At 35.4% G+C, this 19,779-nt stretch overlaps 1 protein-coding gene across 7 annotated transcripts in view; it reads left to right on the forward strand.

Moving 5' to 3' along the window:
- Positions 1–19,779, forward strand: part of ZNF148 (zinc finger protein 148) — a 155,472-nt gene that overhangs the window by 105,258 nt on the left and 30,435 nt on the right. For all 7 annotated transcript variants that reach the window (XM_060149302.1, XM_060149297.1, XM_060149303.1 and 4 more), the window contains 3 exons: positions 316–441; positions 10,494–10,617; positions 11,818–11,901. In XM_060149302.1, the coding sequence (XP_060005285.1) occupies positions 316–441; positions 10,494–10,617; positions 11,818–11,901 (334 nt within the window). The remainder of the gene's footprint in view (positions 1–315; positions 442–10,493; positions 10,618–11,817; positions 11,902–19,779) is intronic.

Consider the following 19,779-nt stretch of genomic DNA (forward strand, 5'->3'; position numbering starts at 1 on the left):
TAAATGTGGGAGTGAAATTGTGTGCTCACTTCTGCTTTATTCTGCTAGGTCTTAATTATCTTTTCCCAGGACATTTTAATCTTTTTCTTTCCAGATAAATTTTTGTAAAATCCTAGTTTATTCCCTCAATTTATATACTGTTGATTCTTATATATCAATTACATATTAATGAATTCTTCAACACACTCTTGCACACACAAATAATCATTTTGGGAGCACCTGTAGGTAGGTTTAGCAAAGGATTAAGCATGCAATGGCTTTTTGTCACAATAGACTTTTTGTTTATTTCTAAAATTGGCTTTTTTTTTTTAACAGATAAGTGTAAAGCAGGAAATTACTTTTACTGATGTATCTGAGCAACTGATGAGAGACAAAAAACAAATCAGAGAGCCAGTAGACTTACAGAAAAAGAAGAAACGGAAACAACGTTCTCCTGCAAAAGTAAGAGAATATTTTAAGGTGGTGGTTCCTAACATACTACTCCCATACAATTGCTTAATCTTATTGGCAGGAATCTGGCTGGACCATAGGCAACATAAAAGTCTCATATGGCTTAGTAAAGTTGGAATGTTGCATCAGCTTCACCAGGAGAAAGGAAGGGATGCTTGCCTGAATAGAGGTGGTGGGCCACTGCTTTAAATTTTTCCACTTCCCTTTCACCGTGTTTTTTTTTTTTTGAAAACAAACTTTTCTTACCCCGTGTCTCTCTTTTCTTTAAAAACTAACAGATGGTATGCAGTGCCCTTGCTTCTCATTCATATTAGTTTTACTTATGTTAATATATGGTTTCAGGAAAATTCAGTATTGATTCCTCATTAGGAAAAGGTTGTGTGATAACTGTGCTAGAATAGAATGTAAGCTCCACCAGGGCAGGGACTGATTTTATTCACAGCTATATCCTAAGAGCCTGGAATAGTAGGCCTAAGGGACTCTCAATAAATACTGTGGGTGAATGAATGGATTAATAAATAAACAACTGACCCGTAAATACTATTAGGAATTGCCTGCCTTTTTTCCTTTTCAGTACAGTAGTAGTTGACTATATGTAGCATTTTGGTATTCTGGGGAAGTCTTTGAACTCTGTATAGTATAATTTGTATCTTTATAGTTATTTTTCATCTTTTGTTTTCTTCCCTCGTGTAGTGAAGAAGACTTTTTAAAAAAGATTTTATAACATGACCTTTTTATTTTGAGGGCTACTTGTTTTTGTATTTGTGATTTAAATCATACTCATCATCATTATTTGTATACTTTTGGACTCAAATGGTGTGCTGAACCCAGTTTGTACTGGCTTGCCAGAGCTGATTGCTGAGTTTTCAGGAATTTTGCAAGCTGGTGCTAAAACCATTGGTAGCTTGAAATTAGGCATGGTGAGAATATTTACACCATGGAAATCAGCAACGCAGCCCACTGACTCCTTAAACTGTTGTTAAACATTTACCAACATACCACTGCTTTTGGGATATATAAGCGTGGCTACTGTTTGAAAAATATAGAGACTAAAATAACCCATAGTTACATTTCCTAGAGGTGAATACCTTAATTTTCTGCAATATTCCCTTTCTATTTTCAAATTTGTGTAGATTGTCTGAATTTCCTGATTTGTAACTTAAAGAGTATGTAAGCTATTTTTAAAGTTATTAAAGATTTTTTTATAACGATTTTATTACCTGCATAATGAATGTATTATTTTTTGATATATCACATTATATTCAGTGATTGCTCTGTTGTTGGAAAGTTGTTTTCTCTTTGCCTTCATTTTAAATCATGCTGCTCTTGAAATATTTGTGTATGGATCTTCGTGTACTACGAAATCAAAGGGCGTGAACTTTTAAAAAGGTTTCTTTAAAAATAAATGAGTACATAAGCAAGGAAGCAAGCAAAATAAGTAAAGTTTCTTGATAATGTTACTCCTTCCAGAAATGTTGTATCAGTTACATTGCTACCTGCAGTGGACCTAAGGTGTGTTTGTCCATACTCTCACCAGCCTTGAGTATGAAACTTTGTTTTTTTTTGTAGCTTAAGATGGGTGTCTCATTATAGTTTAAATTTTAATTTCTTTGGATATTGGTCATACTAAAACTTGTGTTTTTTTTCATAATTATTGACATTTTATATTTCATGTTTTGTGCTATCCCTTTATGCCCCCCTTCCTTTCTTCCCTTTCTTTTCTTGAGGTTAATATTTTTCTCAGTGATATATGAGACTTTTAAAATTTTACATTAATGAATACATCAAGTTCTTTGAGGAAAAAATTAATTTCTAAAATTGAGATAGTGATTGTTACTTTGGGTTCATTGCTGATCTATGGGGAATCTATTTCAAGTCTTTAAAAATAATATATGTAAGTTGTACATTTTCCTTGATGTTTCATTGCCATGTTTTTCTGATACTATGCTTGAGTATAATTCTGAAATTCTGACTAAAACTCAGATTATTATCTTCTAGTAGGATGTTATTTGGAATCTTTATATGTTCTAGGTAGTACAGATCAGATTTTTACAGTTTAAGCCATTTTTGCTTGTCTAATTTGAGATAAAGTCATTTATAATGTATTATCAAAATATTTCTAAGGACATTATTTAAATATTTGTATATATATCTATGTAGTTGCTAGATGAAAGATTTGGCCTATTCTGAGTATACTGTATATAAGAAAATGTTTTGGGCAGTCTTTTTAGAGCAGTTCTTAGGAGGCTGAAATGACTGGAAATAATATATGGCAGACATGGATGTGAGAATAACAAAAACAATTATTTTTAGATTGTCCTGACCTGTTACATGTAATAGGACAGAGAATGGTTGTGGTCTGTTTTTAACACTGGTCTTGCAGTGTCCAGATGAGTGGTTTTGTGTCTGGAGTCTCAGAACTTTGAACATGTGTTTAAACATTCACACTTCTGATTTTTCATTAAAGTAACTCTCCCCTTTCTGTATGAAGAGAAAGAAAACCTTATCTCATGTTTATAAATCAATGTGTTGCTTGTTTTAAATTCCTTAAAAACAGCTTTAAGTTTCTCAATTAATTGTAATGTATTATGCTTAGAGGACTCCACTCTCTGCAAACACTTTTCCCAAATCTTGGATTTTGCCATTACTAATATTTTGAGTATATGTTACCATTGTGTCATGTTAGATTGGGGATCCATACAGGAAGTATCACTGAAGTTATCTTATGGACTTTTAGTAAAAATATTAGAGCTTACACATCCATGTAGACCTGGTCCCTTCCAACTAAGCTTTGTGGTGAGAAATACTGTAATGTTATGTCATTTTTAGCTGCCATGAATTTTAAGCAGTAGTTGCTTCCTGAGCCTTTATCATATGGCAAAGCTTAGTCATCTTAAGGTAGATTTGACACTTGAAAATTGCCAAAATACGTTTGGCAGCATGTCTGAAGAAGAGGGTAATCAAGCTAGGGAATGTTATCTTGATCAAGTTATTTGATACTGTCATGGAATAAGTTGTTTTATGAAAGCAAATTTTCTATATAATAAAAACTTGTCCCTTTTAAATGTTTAATTTTATTTTAACCACTTAGTTGGAAATCTTTAATATGTTGTTTTCTTTTAAAACATAGTACATTTGAACATAATTCAGCTTTTAATGCTTTGGGGTTGATGTTGTAAACATTAAAGAAAAAATCATACGTATCATAGTGAAGCCCTCTGGGAAGACTGAGATGTTAGGGCTTTTTTCCCCTCATCCTGAAAACTCCTGACTGCTAGACTTTAAGAGTTTTTTGACTGCTTATAATTGCTTCACTGTCTCATTCCTTAATGATATACTATTAATTTTTACATTGCTGTACCCATGTGGCCACTTAACATCACCTTCCATTGCCCCTTTGACTCTTTTTTTGTTTTGTTGTGGATTAGGACTACAGAGAACTAAAGTTATTAGAAATATATGAAAAGTTTTAGTAGACTTAATTCAGTCTCAGTGCATTCATGTTGGTGGTTCTCGTGGCTCTGCGTTAGATCACCCATAGGTCTATTCCAGTTATAAATACGCAGGCCCCATCCTCGGAGATTCTAATTTAGGGGATTTCCATTTATACTAAGAGTCCAGGGTGATTATGGTTTACATTTTTTTTTTTTTAAAGATCACCTAGTCTTTTTTTGTTGAATTTATTGTCCTGACTTTAATGTCATGTCCCTGCAGTACTTGGCGAGGTCAATTTTCACCCTCTTTTTATTGTTCTTTGCAAAACCTCACATAAAATGGTCTACCCTTCCACCATATTTAACACTACTGTAAGAAATGAAATTGCTTTCCTACTATTCTGGTTCATTCTCTTTTAACACTCTTTGCATACTAAAAAGGTTGCTCTCAGCTTTTCTTGTTTTTCAAACTTTATAATAATAACAACTATTTTTATAGTGCTCTTACACACACTAGTATGTGCCAGGCACTGTTCTAAACACTTGATATCATTAACTCATTTAACCCTCACAACTCTGAGTACTGTTTTTTTTTTGGAATTTTATTTTATTTATTTTTTTATACAGCAGGTCCTTATTAGTCATGTTTTATACACATCAGTGTATACATGTCAATCCCAATCGCCCAATTCGTCTCCCCCACCCCCGCCGCTTTCCCCCCTGGTGTCCATACGTTTGTTCTGTACTTCTGTGTCTCTATTTCTGCCCGGCAAACCGGTTCATCTGTACCATTTTTCTAGGTTCCACATATATGCATTAATATACAATATTTGTTTTTCTCTTTCTGACTTACTTCACTCTGTATGACAGTCTCGATCCATCCACGTCTCTACAAATGACCCAATTTCGTTCCTTTTTATGGCTGAGTAATATTCCATTGTATATATGTACCACATCTTCTTTATCCATTTGTGTGTCGATGGGCATTTAGGTTGCTTCCATGACCTGGCTATTGTAAATAGTGCTGCAGTGAACATTGGGATGCATGTGTCTTTTTGAATTATGGTTTTCTCTGGGTATATGCCCAGTAGTGGGATTGCTGGGTCATATGGTAGTTCTATTTTTAGTTTTTTAAGGAACCTCCATACTGTCCTCCATAGTGACTGTATCAATTTACATTCCCACTAACAGTGCAGGAGGGTTCCCTTTTCTCCACACCCTCTCCAGTGTTTGTTGTTTGTAGATTTTCTGGTGATGCCCATTCTAACTGGTGTGATGTGATACCTCATTGTAGTTTTGATTTGCATTTCTCTAATTATTAGTGATGTTGAGCAGCTTTTCAAGTGCTGCTTGGCCATCTGTATGTCTTCTTTGGAGAAATGCCTATTTAGGTCTTCTGCCCATTTTTGGATTGGGTTGTTTGTTTTTTTAATATTGAGCTGCATGAGCTGTTTATATATTTTGGAAATTAATCCTTTGTCCGTTGATTCATTTGCAAATATTTTCTCCCATTCTGAGGAGTGTCTTTTCATCTTGTTTGTAGTTTCCTTTGCTGTGCAAAAGCTTTTAAGTTTCATTTGTTTATTTTTGTTTTTATTTCCATTTCTCTAGGAGGTGGATCAAAAAAAGATCTTGCTGTGATGTATGTCAAAGAGTGTTCTTCCTATGTTTTCCTCTAAGCGTTTTATAGTGTCTGGCCTTACATTTAGGTCTCTAATCCATTTTGAGTTTATTTCTGTGTATGGTGTTAGGGAGTGTTCTAATTTCCTTCTTTTACATGTAGCTGTCCAGTTTTCCCAGCACCACTTTTTTTTTTGGCTGCGTTGGGGCTTGAGAATCTCAAGTCTTAATAGTAAAAGTTTCTGGATAAATGAGGTATTACCACCCGACTTTGCTATTGACTTATGTGAATTGGGTGATGACGTTTTCCACCACAGAAGGGTTTTATGAGGATTGTTGAGTTAACATTGATGAACTCTAAGAATCCTTTTCAGTAAAATATAACAATATTATCTTAATCCAGTATTATATATGCTTTATAGGTCTTTTCAAACTCTTTAGTAATAGAATGAGGTAGAGCAGAGTGCTTTTTGATTACCTTATTCTGAAATGTATCTCCTTTTTCATTCTCTCAGCAAATAATTTGAGTGCCTGTTATGTGCCAGGATCTCTTATCAGGTACTGAAGAAAGGAACTGGGTTTTTTGTTATAACACTATAGGTGGTCTGAGTAGAAATTGATTTTTCAGAGTTGTGCTGAACTCAGGAAGGAAGAGCCTGTCCCACAAATCAAATAGATTATGAATTATATAGAGAATCCATTCCCAGCAATTTATTATACACCACTGGTTCCCAGAAAAGATTAGTGATTTTAGTATCAAAAAGATTCTAAATTGAGTGATTTAAAATGAGGAAAATTTAATTGAAAGAAGGAGAGAAATAGATATACTAGCTATTTGTCAAGCTTTCTCCTACATGTTAGCTTGATTGTGGAAGGAGTAGCCTTACGGTAAATAACTGATTGTAAGAATGGGGATGGAAATAAGGAATAGTACTTAAGAGAAAAACGAAGAAGAAAATTAGTTAAAAACAAAAAGTATTAGTATTTTATTTATCTAATTTCTCCAGGGAATTTTGTATTCTGGGTAAATAATTTTTCCACAGAATCAAACCCTAATTTTTAAAAAATATTTGGATGTAAACCTTCCTTTTAAAAAATTCACATGCTTCTTTGCCTGATATTTAGGAAATATGAGAGAAATAACCTTTTCTAAGGCTCAGGGTCATTCTCCTGAACATCAGTTATTGATATCATGTTATATATACCATGCTTATGATATAGTGAATTTCATGTTCTAGCACTGGCAAAAGCTTGCCATTTAGAAATGAAATTTGTTAATAAGTAAAATCAAATGCTGAGAGACAGTAAAAATCATGGAGAATGAAAGAAAGTGACAACGTGAGGTGGGATATTAACGATAAGTAGGATGGTCAGGATGTTTAGGTGGTTCTTGCTTTGGGCTACTTTGTTATTTTGTTGTATGTCTTTGGGCGTGCACTCTTCTTCCATTTCTAGTTGGATTTGGAGAGTAAAGTGAACTTTAGATCTCACTCCCCACCCTCAGTTGCAGTAAAACAGCTCATAATAGGTGAGAATTTTAAACTGTCTCCTCCAAATTGTTTTTGGGGTTTTGGTGGTTTAGAAATTGATTTAAGAATGTATGATAAAACTTATAATCATTAGTTTAAAATATGCTTTAACAATTTCAATAGTACATAGTATACATAGAGTGGGGAAAATCACATCTGCCTTTTAAGAGAATAAAACTTTCTCACTGACGGGTGTCAAGTTTCAGTTATTTGGTGGCAGTGACCCTTGAGGAGTCAAAAATCTCTAAATTGAATAGGCAGAGGTTAGTGCTTCGTTGGATGAAAATTGGTATATTATTTAACATAGGCATTGCTATGTATATAGATAGCTAGCTGGGAACAGATTTGGCTCAGAACAAAAAATGTATCTGCTAATGGACCGTGAGGTTAAGAAAGAAGATTAATTGAGGAGTTCCATTTGGTATTGAAATATTCTACTGAAAAATTCTGTTTTAAACTTATGAAACAGTTAAGGAAAAAAATCAAGTATGCTGAGTATTGTTTAGACTATTACTAATTTCTTTACTCTTGATGAAGCCCGGTTGCTTGATCTTTATAACGTACCATATTTCTCCAAAAGCAGCAGTGACAGGAGTCAAGACAAATCATGTGGAGATATTATAGCAGGCACCTTAGGGTTTAAACTTGGAAATTTCAAATTCTTCCGTTGTAATGGTGCTCATATGTTGAAGGGAAAAAGAAAAGCAAAAACATTTTATGGTACTCGTAGCAAGTAAGCCTGCTAATCTCAGGCAAATCCACTTACCTGGTAGATCACATTTTACTAAAAGATCTGGAAAGGATGTGAACAGGAAAAGAAACCAAGTCTATACCAAGGAAGATAATTTTACCTGTATTAATGAGCCATTTCTGTTCCACCAAGGAACTTTGTTCTTTACATAGCCATTTCACTATGTTACTACTTAGTGAATTTGCAGCAAGTTTTACAAAGAATAGAGTGGTAAGCTGTGAGGATGTTTGGTATGGGTAGTAGGCAGCCATATCAACAGACATTTATAGAGTTTCACTATGATACCGTTTGGGTACTGGGGTTATAGTGGTGAGTAAAACAGACAAGATCTGTCGGTTATATTTAAAACATTATAAATTGGAAGAGCCACTGGTGTTCTTCTGAGGCAAGATAATTTTCTTTTATATTGATACAAAGATGTGTGTTACCCTGGCCTAAGAAAAGAAAAAAATTAATATAAAATTAAATACAAAATGTTCAACAATTTGATTTTTGTGTCATTGAACTTACAAATATGCTAGATTTTTCAGTCTGCTTATTCACAAGTCAGTGTTTGCTGTTTCATCCATAAAATCCACCTTGAATTAAGGCTTGAGTCCACAGTGAAAGGCAGCATTACCCCCAGTGCCAGAAAACAATGACCTAGAACTCCTTAACTCTTCATAAAAGGGCTTTGTATAGTCAAGGATTACATCCGTTTCACATTAAGTAACTTGGGCCGGATTTGTTCCTTACAAAGCCTTTCCTTGCAGTTGCTATGCCACAGAAAGCTATTGAGTTGCCATGTTTTTGGCACTTGGATCTTCTTATTTGTTATCAACATATGTGAAAAAATACCTGGTGCTATCTTGTTTTTATTCTGTTTCGTATAAAATGTTTAACATCTTTTTGTTACTTATTTTATGTTGGAAATATTTTGAATCATGTTTTAAAAGATTTTGTGGGTTTTTTGTTCGTTTGTTTTACACATTGTTAACTTGAATATTATTTTGTGACTTGGAGGGGTTGAAAAAATTTTAGACTGACTGACCAGAGATGAAACTTTCTGTTCTCACTGACTCTTCAGGAAGCTGTGACACCCACTTGCATTCTCCTGCCAAATGTTTCCCTCTGTGACTTTGGTACATAGACTTTGAAGCATTGTTGACCACATTGGCAGTTTGCCCAGAACCCACATGCCCTGTATAATTTGCATAATAAATACCGTTGATTTACATACAGTATAGGCTGAATTGTCTTCCTGAATTTAAAGTAAAAAATTGTTTTAAAAAAATTAAAGCCCTTTTTCCTTACTTACTCCCTCTTTCTAGGTTTTGGGAAGGGGGTCATAGCTGTGTATTTACAGGCCCTAATCAGTTTCCACAGGACTTTGTATTTTGTAAGATGTTTGCTAGATTTCTCTACCCTGTGTGGTACACAGTTTCTTGGCTCCCACTCTGTATGCCCCCACCTCCAATACTGTTTCCCTCTCACTTGCTATATTCCTCCTGATCTTACCTCCTAGATTTCTCTGCTTCTTATCTTCACATCATATTTTGTCATCTTTCTTCTCTCCTCAATAATGAAAAAAGGGATTATTTGTTATTTTCACTCTGCCATGTGTCTGGTGAGAAGAGGCAGTTTAAATGTTGCATGTTGGACAAATGGTTGATAAACTGGAATACATGAAGCCCAAAGGTGAGCTTCTCTCTGGAACTGTCCAGACCTGGCCCAAGATATTCTCGACCACAGGAAGCACAGGCAGACAAGGTTGATGTCTTTTGTCACCTGTCTTCCTTCCCCATACCCACTCTCATTTATTAAGGAATATGCTTAACAATAGTTTAGTAGTCCTAGAATAACCTTAGAGGTCCTAAACTGAACCAGACTCAAAATTCAGTTCTAGGATGACTTAAAAAGTTAGTTTTCTTTTTTTCTTCTTTAAGAAGAAAGAAAAAGGAGAACGTAATAAGTAAGCGTTTGTATGGTTCAGAAAAATGTTTTAAGTATGTACAGTGTAAAACCTCCCTCCTGCCATATCTCCTATATGCCAAGTTCCCCAGCCATGACAACCAAGGTTATATACATTTTATGTATATCGTTCTCAAATAGTTTTTATGCATATGCAAACAAATATATATTGCTATATGTACTATCTTGTATACAAAATTAGCAAAATTATATACTAGATTCTGGACCTTGCTTTTTTTCTTACTTAAGAATAAATCCTCGAGCTCTTTCTATGTAAGTATATAGAGAGCTTTCTCGTTTTATTTTACAGCCACATGATATTAAATTGTATTCATTTTCCATGATTTATTTAACCAGTGCTATTTGATTGATATTTACGCCATGTCTAAAACATAAGACTTTTGTCCTGCATATGTGATATTTTGAAATTGAAAATAAAGCTATACTCACCCTAGCAGAGAACACTTAGGGGACTCTACTAGACATCAGGTTTGGAGAGGAGGGAGCAGAGTGCTGAGATCTTACCTAACCAGCTTCCAAGGTTTTATTAGTGATTTTTACCCATACTGAGTCACATTGTACTTTCTTAAAATTAATGGTAACATTATTCTAATAGCCCTCTCAAGATTATTTAGGAAAAAATATTTCATAGTTTCTGGTGACCATTGTTTGCATTAAAAGGCATTATCTGTTTTATAAATTAGTATTACGTTTTAAAAATTTCTTTCTTTTGTTTCGCCTTTTTTTTTTTAAAACCAGATCCTTACAATAAATGAGGATGGATCACTTGGTTTGAAAACCCCTAAATCTCACGTTTGTGAGCACTGCAATGCTGCCTTTAGAACGAACTATCACTTACAGAGACATGTCTTCATTCATACAGGTATTTCTTGAATTAAAGTGGGCTTATGGCCATTAAAATTATTATCTTTGCTATTTTCATCTTCTTGTAAATGTCATTCATTTCTAAGGCTTTAGGTAACCTGGCATTTCAAATCAGAGACTTCATAGGCCAGGATGTAAGAAGGAAAGCAGGAGAAACTTTAAATGAGAAAACAATTAGTATAGATGTGCAAAATTAGTCTTAATTGAATGTTTATCTGGCTTAATGTGTTCTTTTTAGCTAGAGAAACAGTCAAAGAATGAACTATTAAAAGCCTGTCAGCATTTATTTTTCTATGTAAGATGTCCAGATGGAGTTTGAAATATGAATTTGGGAATCAAATATAAAAAAATAACATGAAGTTGTGGAGATCAGAACTAAAGACCTGATCACAGATCTTTGGGGAAAGATTACTAGACATGTACGTTGAGTTAAGGGGGGGTGGGTAGGGAGACACAGTAATAAGGTAGATTTGATGAACTGATAAAATACAGTGTTCCAGAAGCCCAAAGAGAATTCCAAGGAGGGTAGGATCAACCATAGCACACAGCCTTCTGAGAGGATAGAGAGAGACCTGAGAGCTGAGAACAAACCATTAGAATAAATAGCAGGGAGATCATGAGTAAGCTTTTCAGAAAGCAGAGTATAAGGATTAAAGGACAAGTGGGTGGTGAAGAATTTGAGACATAGGGTAGACTACTGAAAGGAAAGGCTCCAACAGAGAGGGAACGTTTGAAGAGACAGGATTAGTTTTTTTTTAAGGGGATGTTTAGAAAGTTCTGAAGGTTCTGGAGAAAATAAGTGAAAGGGCATAAAGTGGTGGTTAGCCAGGGAGAACAAGGTGGGTGGATCTTCCGCCAGATAAAAAGAAGAGATGTTTAAGACACACTTGGTAACCTGTAGAGTCCTTACTAGCCTTGTGATTTTTAAATTCTATTTTAAATTGCTTTATTTATTTACTTCTTTTTCCCTTGAAAGATTTAATCTCATTTTTGTGAGGTTGTGAGAATGTGAATTTTTAAATCTTGGGGAGGAAATTGAGAGGAAATAAAATTCTGTTAATGAATAGTATAAAAACTTTGTGTGGATAATTTGGAATTTCCAGAATTTGGGCTTCTAAGATTTCTCTTTCTTCAAAAATAGTAACTATAAACTGTGTTTTATCCAGTAACTAATTTGTGGATGTGAAATTATTTTAAGGTGAAAAACCATTTCAATGTAGTCAATGTGACATGCGTTTCATACAGAAGTACCTGCTACAGAGACATGAGAAGATTCATACTGGTGAGTGTTGCCTCCCTTACTAGGGTCATTAAAATTACCATTTCAAATATAGGGAAGAATTTTTAATAAGGAGCAACAACTTGTTGCAACTTTTGTCAGTTTTGTTTCTTAAGAGTATTTATCACAGCTTGTCTTTTTTCTTCCTTCAGTAAATCAGTATTAACTGTAGGACTTGACTTAATATCTGAGCCTAATAAATTACTTTGAAATAGAGTTTCATAATAGCTTAAAATATGTTTAAAGTGACAAATGGAAAGAAATTTTTGTGAAATAGCTGTTTCCTTAGATGTTTAACAAGTTTAGCGTAGGTAAAAATATCATTTGCAGTAATTAGCCAGGGGGATGAAGCAAAGTGCCTGAGTCCTAAAATAGCGATACCACTTTTTTCCCCCTTACAGTTTCACGTATATAGCTTACTATATCAAGAGAGTTATAACCTTATAAATTGTAAACTTCCAATTTTTAAGTCAAGTTGTTAAAGATTTAGAAACAAATATTTTGGAAGATCACTATAAAGGAACCCATACCTTTAAAAGTTGAGCCTCATTTTAGAGCAAACATTTAGTTGCATTTATTCTTTTTTTTTTTTTTGACGAACGTAAAACCAAGTTTTATATGTAACTTTGATTTAGTAAACTGTCAACTTTTGACATCTCTAAGCATGATGAAAAGTGTTTCTTTAGAATTTATTTCCAGTATTTTGCCTTTTTGTGATGGAATAAAAGAGTTGGTAAATTTGTATAACTTTGGTTCTTACATTTAAATAGAATTGAAAATGATGGTGATAATATATGAATATTGAAAATATTAAGGTTCTTCATATATCTCTATATTAAGTAGTCAAGCAAGTACCTGCCCAGTGTTGTTATTTAGATGTGTTCTCATGGTACCTACAGTACCTGTGAAAGGGGATCTTTGGACAGTTTGTCATATAGAGGAAGCAAGCTTTTCTGCCTAATAAACTTTCCTTAACTTTATTGGCCCCTAACAAACATGAACATGGCTAGTCTCCTAAATAAAACTTCAGCTGTGTAGCACATCTGTATGCTTTGATGTTCTACTTTTCAAAGATCATTATGCACACCACCCATTTCAGTTTCTTAAGTAAACATTTTTCACCATTTCTAGATGGGAGTATACAAGGCACTTGGGAGGAAGAACAACGGTATTGATTTTTTTTTTTTAAGTCCTGTTATTTTTTTTTAATATTCTATTTTTTTTTTTGGCTGTGTTGGGTCTTAGCTGTGGCATGCGGGATCTTCGTTGAGGCATGTGAGCTCTTTGTTTTGGCACAGGGGCTTCTTTCTAGTTGTGGCATGAGTGCTTAGTTGCCCCCGTGGCACGTGGGATCTTAGTTCCCTGATCAGGGATCAAACCCGCGTCCTCTGCATTGGAAGGTGGATTCTTTACCACTGGACCACCAGGGAGGTCCCAATTTTATTGATTTTTTTGTGACTTATAGGTAAATTTAAAGTTTATACAATAATAAAAGCCAATCAGATAATGATAAATGAAAACAGTTAAATGTTTTGTATTTTTTAATACCTATTAGATTTTGATGATTTAATCACTCATTCAACAAATTTTACTGAGCTGGCAGTATTTTTCATGTACCAGAAATAGGTAATAAAAGGCAGTTTCCTTGGAGTTCACCTTTTTAAAAAAAATTTTTATTGGAGTATAGTTGATGTACAATGTTTTGTTAGTTTCAGGTGTACAACAAAGTGAATCAGTTATACATATACATATATCCACTCTTTTTTTAGATTCTTTTCCCATATAGGCCATTACAGAGTACTGAGTAGAGTTCCCTGTGCTATACAGTAGGTGTTTATTAGTTATCTATTTTATATATAGTAGTGTGTTTATGTCAATCCCAGTCTCCCAATTTATCCACCCCACCCCCACCAAATCCCCTGGTAACCGTTTGTTTTCTACATCTGTGACTCTACTTCTGTTTTGTAAATAAGTTCATTTGTACCCCTTTTTTTAGATTGCACATATAAGCAATATCATGATATTTGTCTTTCTGTGTCTGACTTACTTCACTTAGTATGACAGTCTCTAGGTCCATCCATGTTGCTGCAAATGGCATTTTGTTCTTTTTTGTGGCTGAGTAATATTCCATTGTGTGTATGTACCACATCTTTATCCATTCTTCTGTTGATGGACATTTAGGTTGCTTCCATGTCCTGGCTATTGTAAATAGTGCTGCAGTGAACATTGGGGTGAATGTATCTTTTCGAACTATGATTTTTCTCTGGGTATACACCTAGTAGTGGAATTGCTGGGTCTTATGGTAGTTCTATTTTCTTTTTTTTAGTATTTTTATTGGAGTATAATTGCTTTACAATGGTGTGTTAGTTTCTGCTTTATAACAAAGTGAACCAGCTATACATATACATATATCCCCATATCCCCTCCCTCTTGCGTCTTCCTCCCACCCTCCCTATCCCACCCCTCTAGGTGGTCACAAAGCACCGAGCTGATCTCCCTGTGCTATGCGGCTGCTTCCCACTAGGTATCTGTTTTACGTTTGGTAGTGTATATATGTCCATGCCACTCTCTCACTTTGTCACAGCTTACCCTTCCCCCTACCCATATCCTCAAGTCCATTCTCTAGTAGGTCTGTGTCTTTATTCCCATCTTGCCCCTACGTTCTTCATGTCCTTTTTTTTTTTCCCCTTAAATTCCATATATATGTGTTAGCATATGGTATTTGTTTTTCTCTTTGACTTACTTCACTCTGTATGACAGACTCTAGGTCCATCCACCTCACTACAAATAACTCCATTTCGTTTCTTTTTATGGCTGAGTAATATTCCATTGTATATATGTGCCACATCTTCTTTATCCATTCATCTGTTGATGGACACTTAGGTTGCTTCCATGTCCTGGCTATTGTAAATAGAGCTGCAATGAACATTTTGGTACATGACTTTTTGAATTATGGATTTTTCAGGGTATATGCCCAGTAGTGGGATTGCTGGGTCGTATGGTAGTTCTATTTTTAGTTTTATAAGGAACCTCCATACTGTTCTCCATAGTGGCTGTATCAATTCACATTCCCACCAACAGTGCTAGAGGGTTCCCTTTTCTCCACACCCTCTCCAGCATCCATTGTTTGTAGATTTTTTTGTTTGTTTGTTTGTTTTTTTTTTGTTTTTTTTTTGTTTGTAGATTTTTTGATGATGGCCATTCTGACCGGTGTGAGATGAAAATCTCATTGTAGTTTTGATTTGCATTTCTCTAATGATTAATGATGTTGAGCATTCTTTCATGTGTTTTTTTGCAGTCTGTATATCTTCTTTGGATAAATGTCTATTTAGGTCTTCTGCCCATTTTTGGATTGTGTTGTTTGTTTTTTTGATATTGAGCTGCATGAGCTGCTTATAAATTTTGGAGATTAATCCTTTGTCAGTTGCTTCATTTGCAAATATTTTCTCCCATTCTGAGGGTTGTCTTTTGGTCTTGTTTATGGTTTCCTTTGCTATGCCAAAGCTTTTAAGTTTCATTAGGTCCCATTTATTTTTTTAATTTCCATTTCTGTAGGAGGTGGGTCAAAAAGGATCTTGCTGTGATTTATGTCATAGGGTGTTCCGCCTATGTTTTCCTCCAAGAGTTTGATAGTGTCTGGCCTTACATTTAGGTCTTTAATCCATTTTGAGTTTTTTTATTTTATTTTTATTTTTTATTTTTTTTTTATTTTTTTTTTTTTTTGTGGTACGTGGGCCTCTCACTGCTGTGGCCTCTCCCGTTGCGGAGCACAGGCTCCAGACGCACAGGCTCAACAGCCACGACTCATGGGCCCAGCTGCTCTGCGGCATGTGGGATCTTCCCAGACCGGGGCACGAACCCGTGTCTCCTGCATCGGCAGGCAGACTCTCAACCACTGCGCCACCAGGGAAGCCCTTAAGTTTATTTTTGTGTATGGTGTTAGGGAGTGTTCTAATTGCATACTTTTACATGTATCTGTCCAGTTTTCCAAGCACCACTTATTGAAGAGGCTGTCTTTTCTCCACTGTATATTCTTGCCTTCTTTATCAAAGATAAGGTGACCATATGTGCGTGGGTTTATCTCTGGGCTTTCTATCTTGTTCCATTGATCTATATTTCTGTTTTTGTGGCAGTACCATACTGTGTTGATTACTGTAGCTTTGTAGTATAGTCTGAAGTCAGGGAGTCTGATTCCTCCAGCTCTGTTTTTTTCCCTCAAGACTGCTTTGGCTATTCGGGGTCTTTTGTATCTCCATACAAATTTTAAGATTTTTTTGTTCTAGTTCTGTGAAAAATGCCAGTGGTAGTTTGATAGGGGATTGCATTGAATCTGTAGATTGCTTTGGGTAGTAGAGTCATTTTCACTATGTTGATTCTTCCAATCCAAGAACATGGTATATGTGAGGGAGCAACACTCCCAAACTCATCGTACGAGGCCACCATCACCCTGATATTTTCAGCTTTTTAAGGAACCTCCATACTGTTCTCCGTAGTGGCTACACCAATTTACATTCCCACCAACAGTATAGGAGGGTTCCCTTTTCTCCACACCCTCGCCAGCATTTATTGTTTGTTGATTTTTGATGGCGACCATTCTGACTGGTGTGAGGTGGACCTCATTGTAGTTTTGATTTGCATTTCTCTAATAATTAGTGATGTTGGAATTTACATTCTAATGGGAGAGATATACGTATAAACAAGCCAAGTGTAGTAAGTGTTGTAGAGTTTTATACAAAATGCTCTTGTGCCCTGAAGAAGAGCCAGATGTGCAGTCTTTTGAAGACTACATAGTGAAGGCAACAGAGAAAAACTGTGGGAGGCTCAGTTGAGGGGGGTGGGGAGAGAGAGAAAGAATGTGTGTCTGAGTCTGAAAAAAGATTTTCAGAACAATACTTGACTTATTGCGCTCTGCTGTTTTCTTTTCAGTTCTAGCAGTAAATTCTAGCAGTAAATTCATTTTTACAGTGCTGGTCACAATTTTGTAATATTAGTTTGGAAAAATAATTATGCTAAGCCATGGGGTATCTTGGATTTCAACAGGTTATATTGGGTAGTTAATGTTTATTGAGAATTTACTAAGACCGGATATTGTGCTAAATGTTTTGTTAAATGTCTCATTTAGTCCTCATTAACCTTGAAAGGGAGGCGCTATTACTATCCCCATTTTTTAGATGAAGAAGAAGTAGGATGCACACAGAAGTTAAGAAACTTACCGAAATTTATATAATCTAGTATATGGTGGAGCCAAGATTCCAGCTCAAGTCTCTGCGACTCCAGACCACACAATGTGAAATCACTAACTATGAAGAATGGGACTAGAAGCAGAACGATATCGTTTGCCTTTTTGAGTTTTTCTTGCTCTACCAGTAAGCCAGTTACGACTTAGCCTTCCTTGTGGGTTTAGTAACATCTAAAAGGGGTGGAAGCCATATTGTCTTGATTACTGAAGCTTTGTAGTATAGTCTGAAGTCAGGGAGTCTGATTCCTCTAGCTCCGTTTTTTTCTCTCAAGATTGCTTTGCCTATTCGGGGTCTTTTGTGTCTCCATACAAATTTTAAGCCTTTTTGTTCTTGTTCTGTAAAAAATGCCATTGGTAATTTGATAGGGATTGCATTGAACCTGTAGATTGCTTTGGGTAGTATAGTCATTTTCACAATATCGATTCTTCCAATCCAAGAACATGGTATATCTCTCCATCTGTTGATATCACCTTTAATTGTTCTTTGTTTTGTTGACTGTTCTTTTATCAGTGTCTTATAGTTTTCTGCAAACAGGTCTTTTGTCTCCCTAGGTAGGTATATTCCTAGGTATTTTATTCTTCTTGTTGCAGTGGTAAATGGGAGTGTTTCCTTAATTTCTCTTTCAGATTTTTCATCATTAGTGTATAGGAATGCAGGAGATTTCTGTGCATTAATTTTGTATCCTGCAACTTTACCAAATTCATTGATTAGCTCTAGTAGTTTTCTGGTGGCATCTTTAGGATTCTCTATGTATACTATCATTTCATCTGCAAACAGTGACAGTTTTTCTTCTTCTTTTCCAATTTGTATTCCTTTTATTTCTTTTTCTTCTCTGATTGCCATGGCTAGGACTTCCAAAACTTTGTTGAATAAGAGTGGTGAGAGTGGACATCCTTGTCTTGTTCCTGATCTTAGAGGAAATGCTTTCAGTTTTTCACCACTGAGAATGATGTTTGCTGTGGGTTTGTCATATATGGCCTTTATTATGTTGAGGTAGGTTCCCCCCATGCCCACTTTCTGGAGAATTTTTATCAAAATGGGTGTTGAATTTTGTGAAAAGCTTTTTCTGTATCTGTTGAGATGATCATATGGTTTTTATTCTTCAGTTTGTAAATGTGATGTATCACATTGATTGATTTGCATATATTGAAGAATCTTTGCATGCCTGGGATAAATCCCACTTGATCATGGTGTATGATCCTTTTAATGTGTTGTTGGATTCTGTTTGCTAGTATTTTGTTGAGGATTTTTGCATCTATATTCATCAGTGATATTGGTCTGTAATTTTCTTTCTTTGTAGTATTTTTGTCTGTATCAGGGTGATGGTGGCCTCATAGAATGAGTTTGGGAGTGTTCCTTCCTCTGCAATATTTTGGAAGAGTTCGAGAAGGATGGGTGTTAGCTCTTCTCTAAATGTTTGATAGAATTCACCTGTGAAGCCATCTGGTTCTGGACTTTTGTTTGTTGGAAGCTTTTTAATCACGGTTTCAATTTCATTACTTGTGATTGGTCTGTTCATATTTTCTATTTCTTCCTGGTTCAGTCTTGGAAGGTTATACCTTTCTCAGAATTTGTCCATTTCTTCCAGGTTGTCCATTTTATTGGCATAGAGTTGCTTGTAGTAGTCTCCTAGGATGCTTTGTATTTCTGTGGTGTCTGTTGTAACTGCTCCTTTTTCATTTCTAATTTTATTGATATGAGTCCTCTCCCTCTTTTTCTTGATGAGTCTGGCTAATGGTTTATCAATTTTGTTTATCTTCTCAAAGAACCAGCTTTTAGTTTTGTTGATCTTTGCTATTGTTTTCTTTGTTTCTGTTTCATTTATTTCTGCTCTGATGTTTATGATTTCTTTCCTTCTGCTAACTTTGGGTTTTGTTTGTTCTTCTTGCTCTAGTTCCTTTAGGTATAAGGTTAGATTGTTTATTTGAGATTTTTCTTGTTTCTTGAGATAGGCTGGTTTTGCTATAAACTTCCCTCTTAGAACTTCCTTTGCTGCATCCCATAGGTTTTGGATCGTCGTGTTTTCATTGTCATTTGTCTCTAGGTTGTTTTTTTTTTTTTGCGGTATGCGGGCCTTTCACTGTTGTGGCCTCTCCCGTTGCGGAGCACAGGCTCCGGACTCGCAGGCTCAGTGGCCATGGCTCACGGGCCTAGCCGCTCCGCGGCATGTGGGATCTTCCCAGACCAGGGCACAAACCCGTGTCCCCTGCATTAGCAGGTGGACTCTAAACCACTGCACCACCAGGGAAGCCCCTGTCTCTAGGTATTTTTTGATTTCCTCTTTGATTTCTTCAGTGATCTCTTGGTTATTTAGTATTGTTTAGCCTTCATGTGTTTGTGTATTTTACGTTGTTTTCCCTGTAATTGATTTCTAATTTCATAGCATTGTGGTCAGAAAAGATGCTTTATATGATTTCAGTTTTCTTAAATGTACTGAGGCTTGATTTGTGCCCCAAGATGTGATCTATCCTGGAGAATGTTCTGTGCACACTTGAGAAGAAAGTGTAATCTGCTGTTTTGGGATGGAATGTCCTATAAATATCAATTAAATCTATGTGGTCTGTTGTGTCATTTAAAGCTTGTGTTTCCTTATTAATTTTCTGTGTGGAGGATCTGTCCATTGGTGTAAGTGAGGTGTTGA

This window comes from Lagenorhynchus albirostris, chromosome 5 (genome assembly GCF_949774975.1).
Source record: "Lagenorhynchus albirostris chromosome 5, mLagAlb1.1, whole genome shotgun sequence".
Lineage (NCBI taxonomy): Eukaryota > Metazoa > Chordata > Mammalia > Artiodactyla > Delphinidae > Lagenorhynchus > Lagenorhynchus albirostris.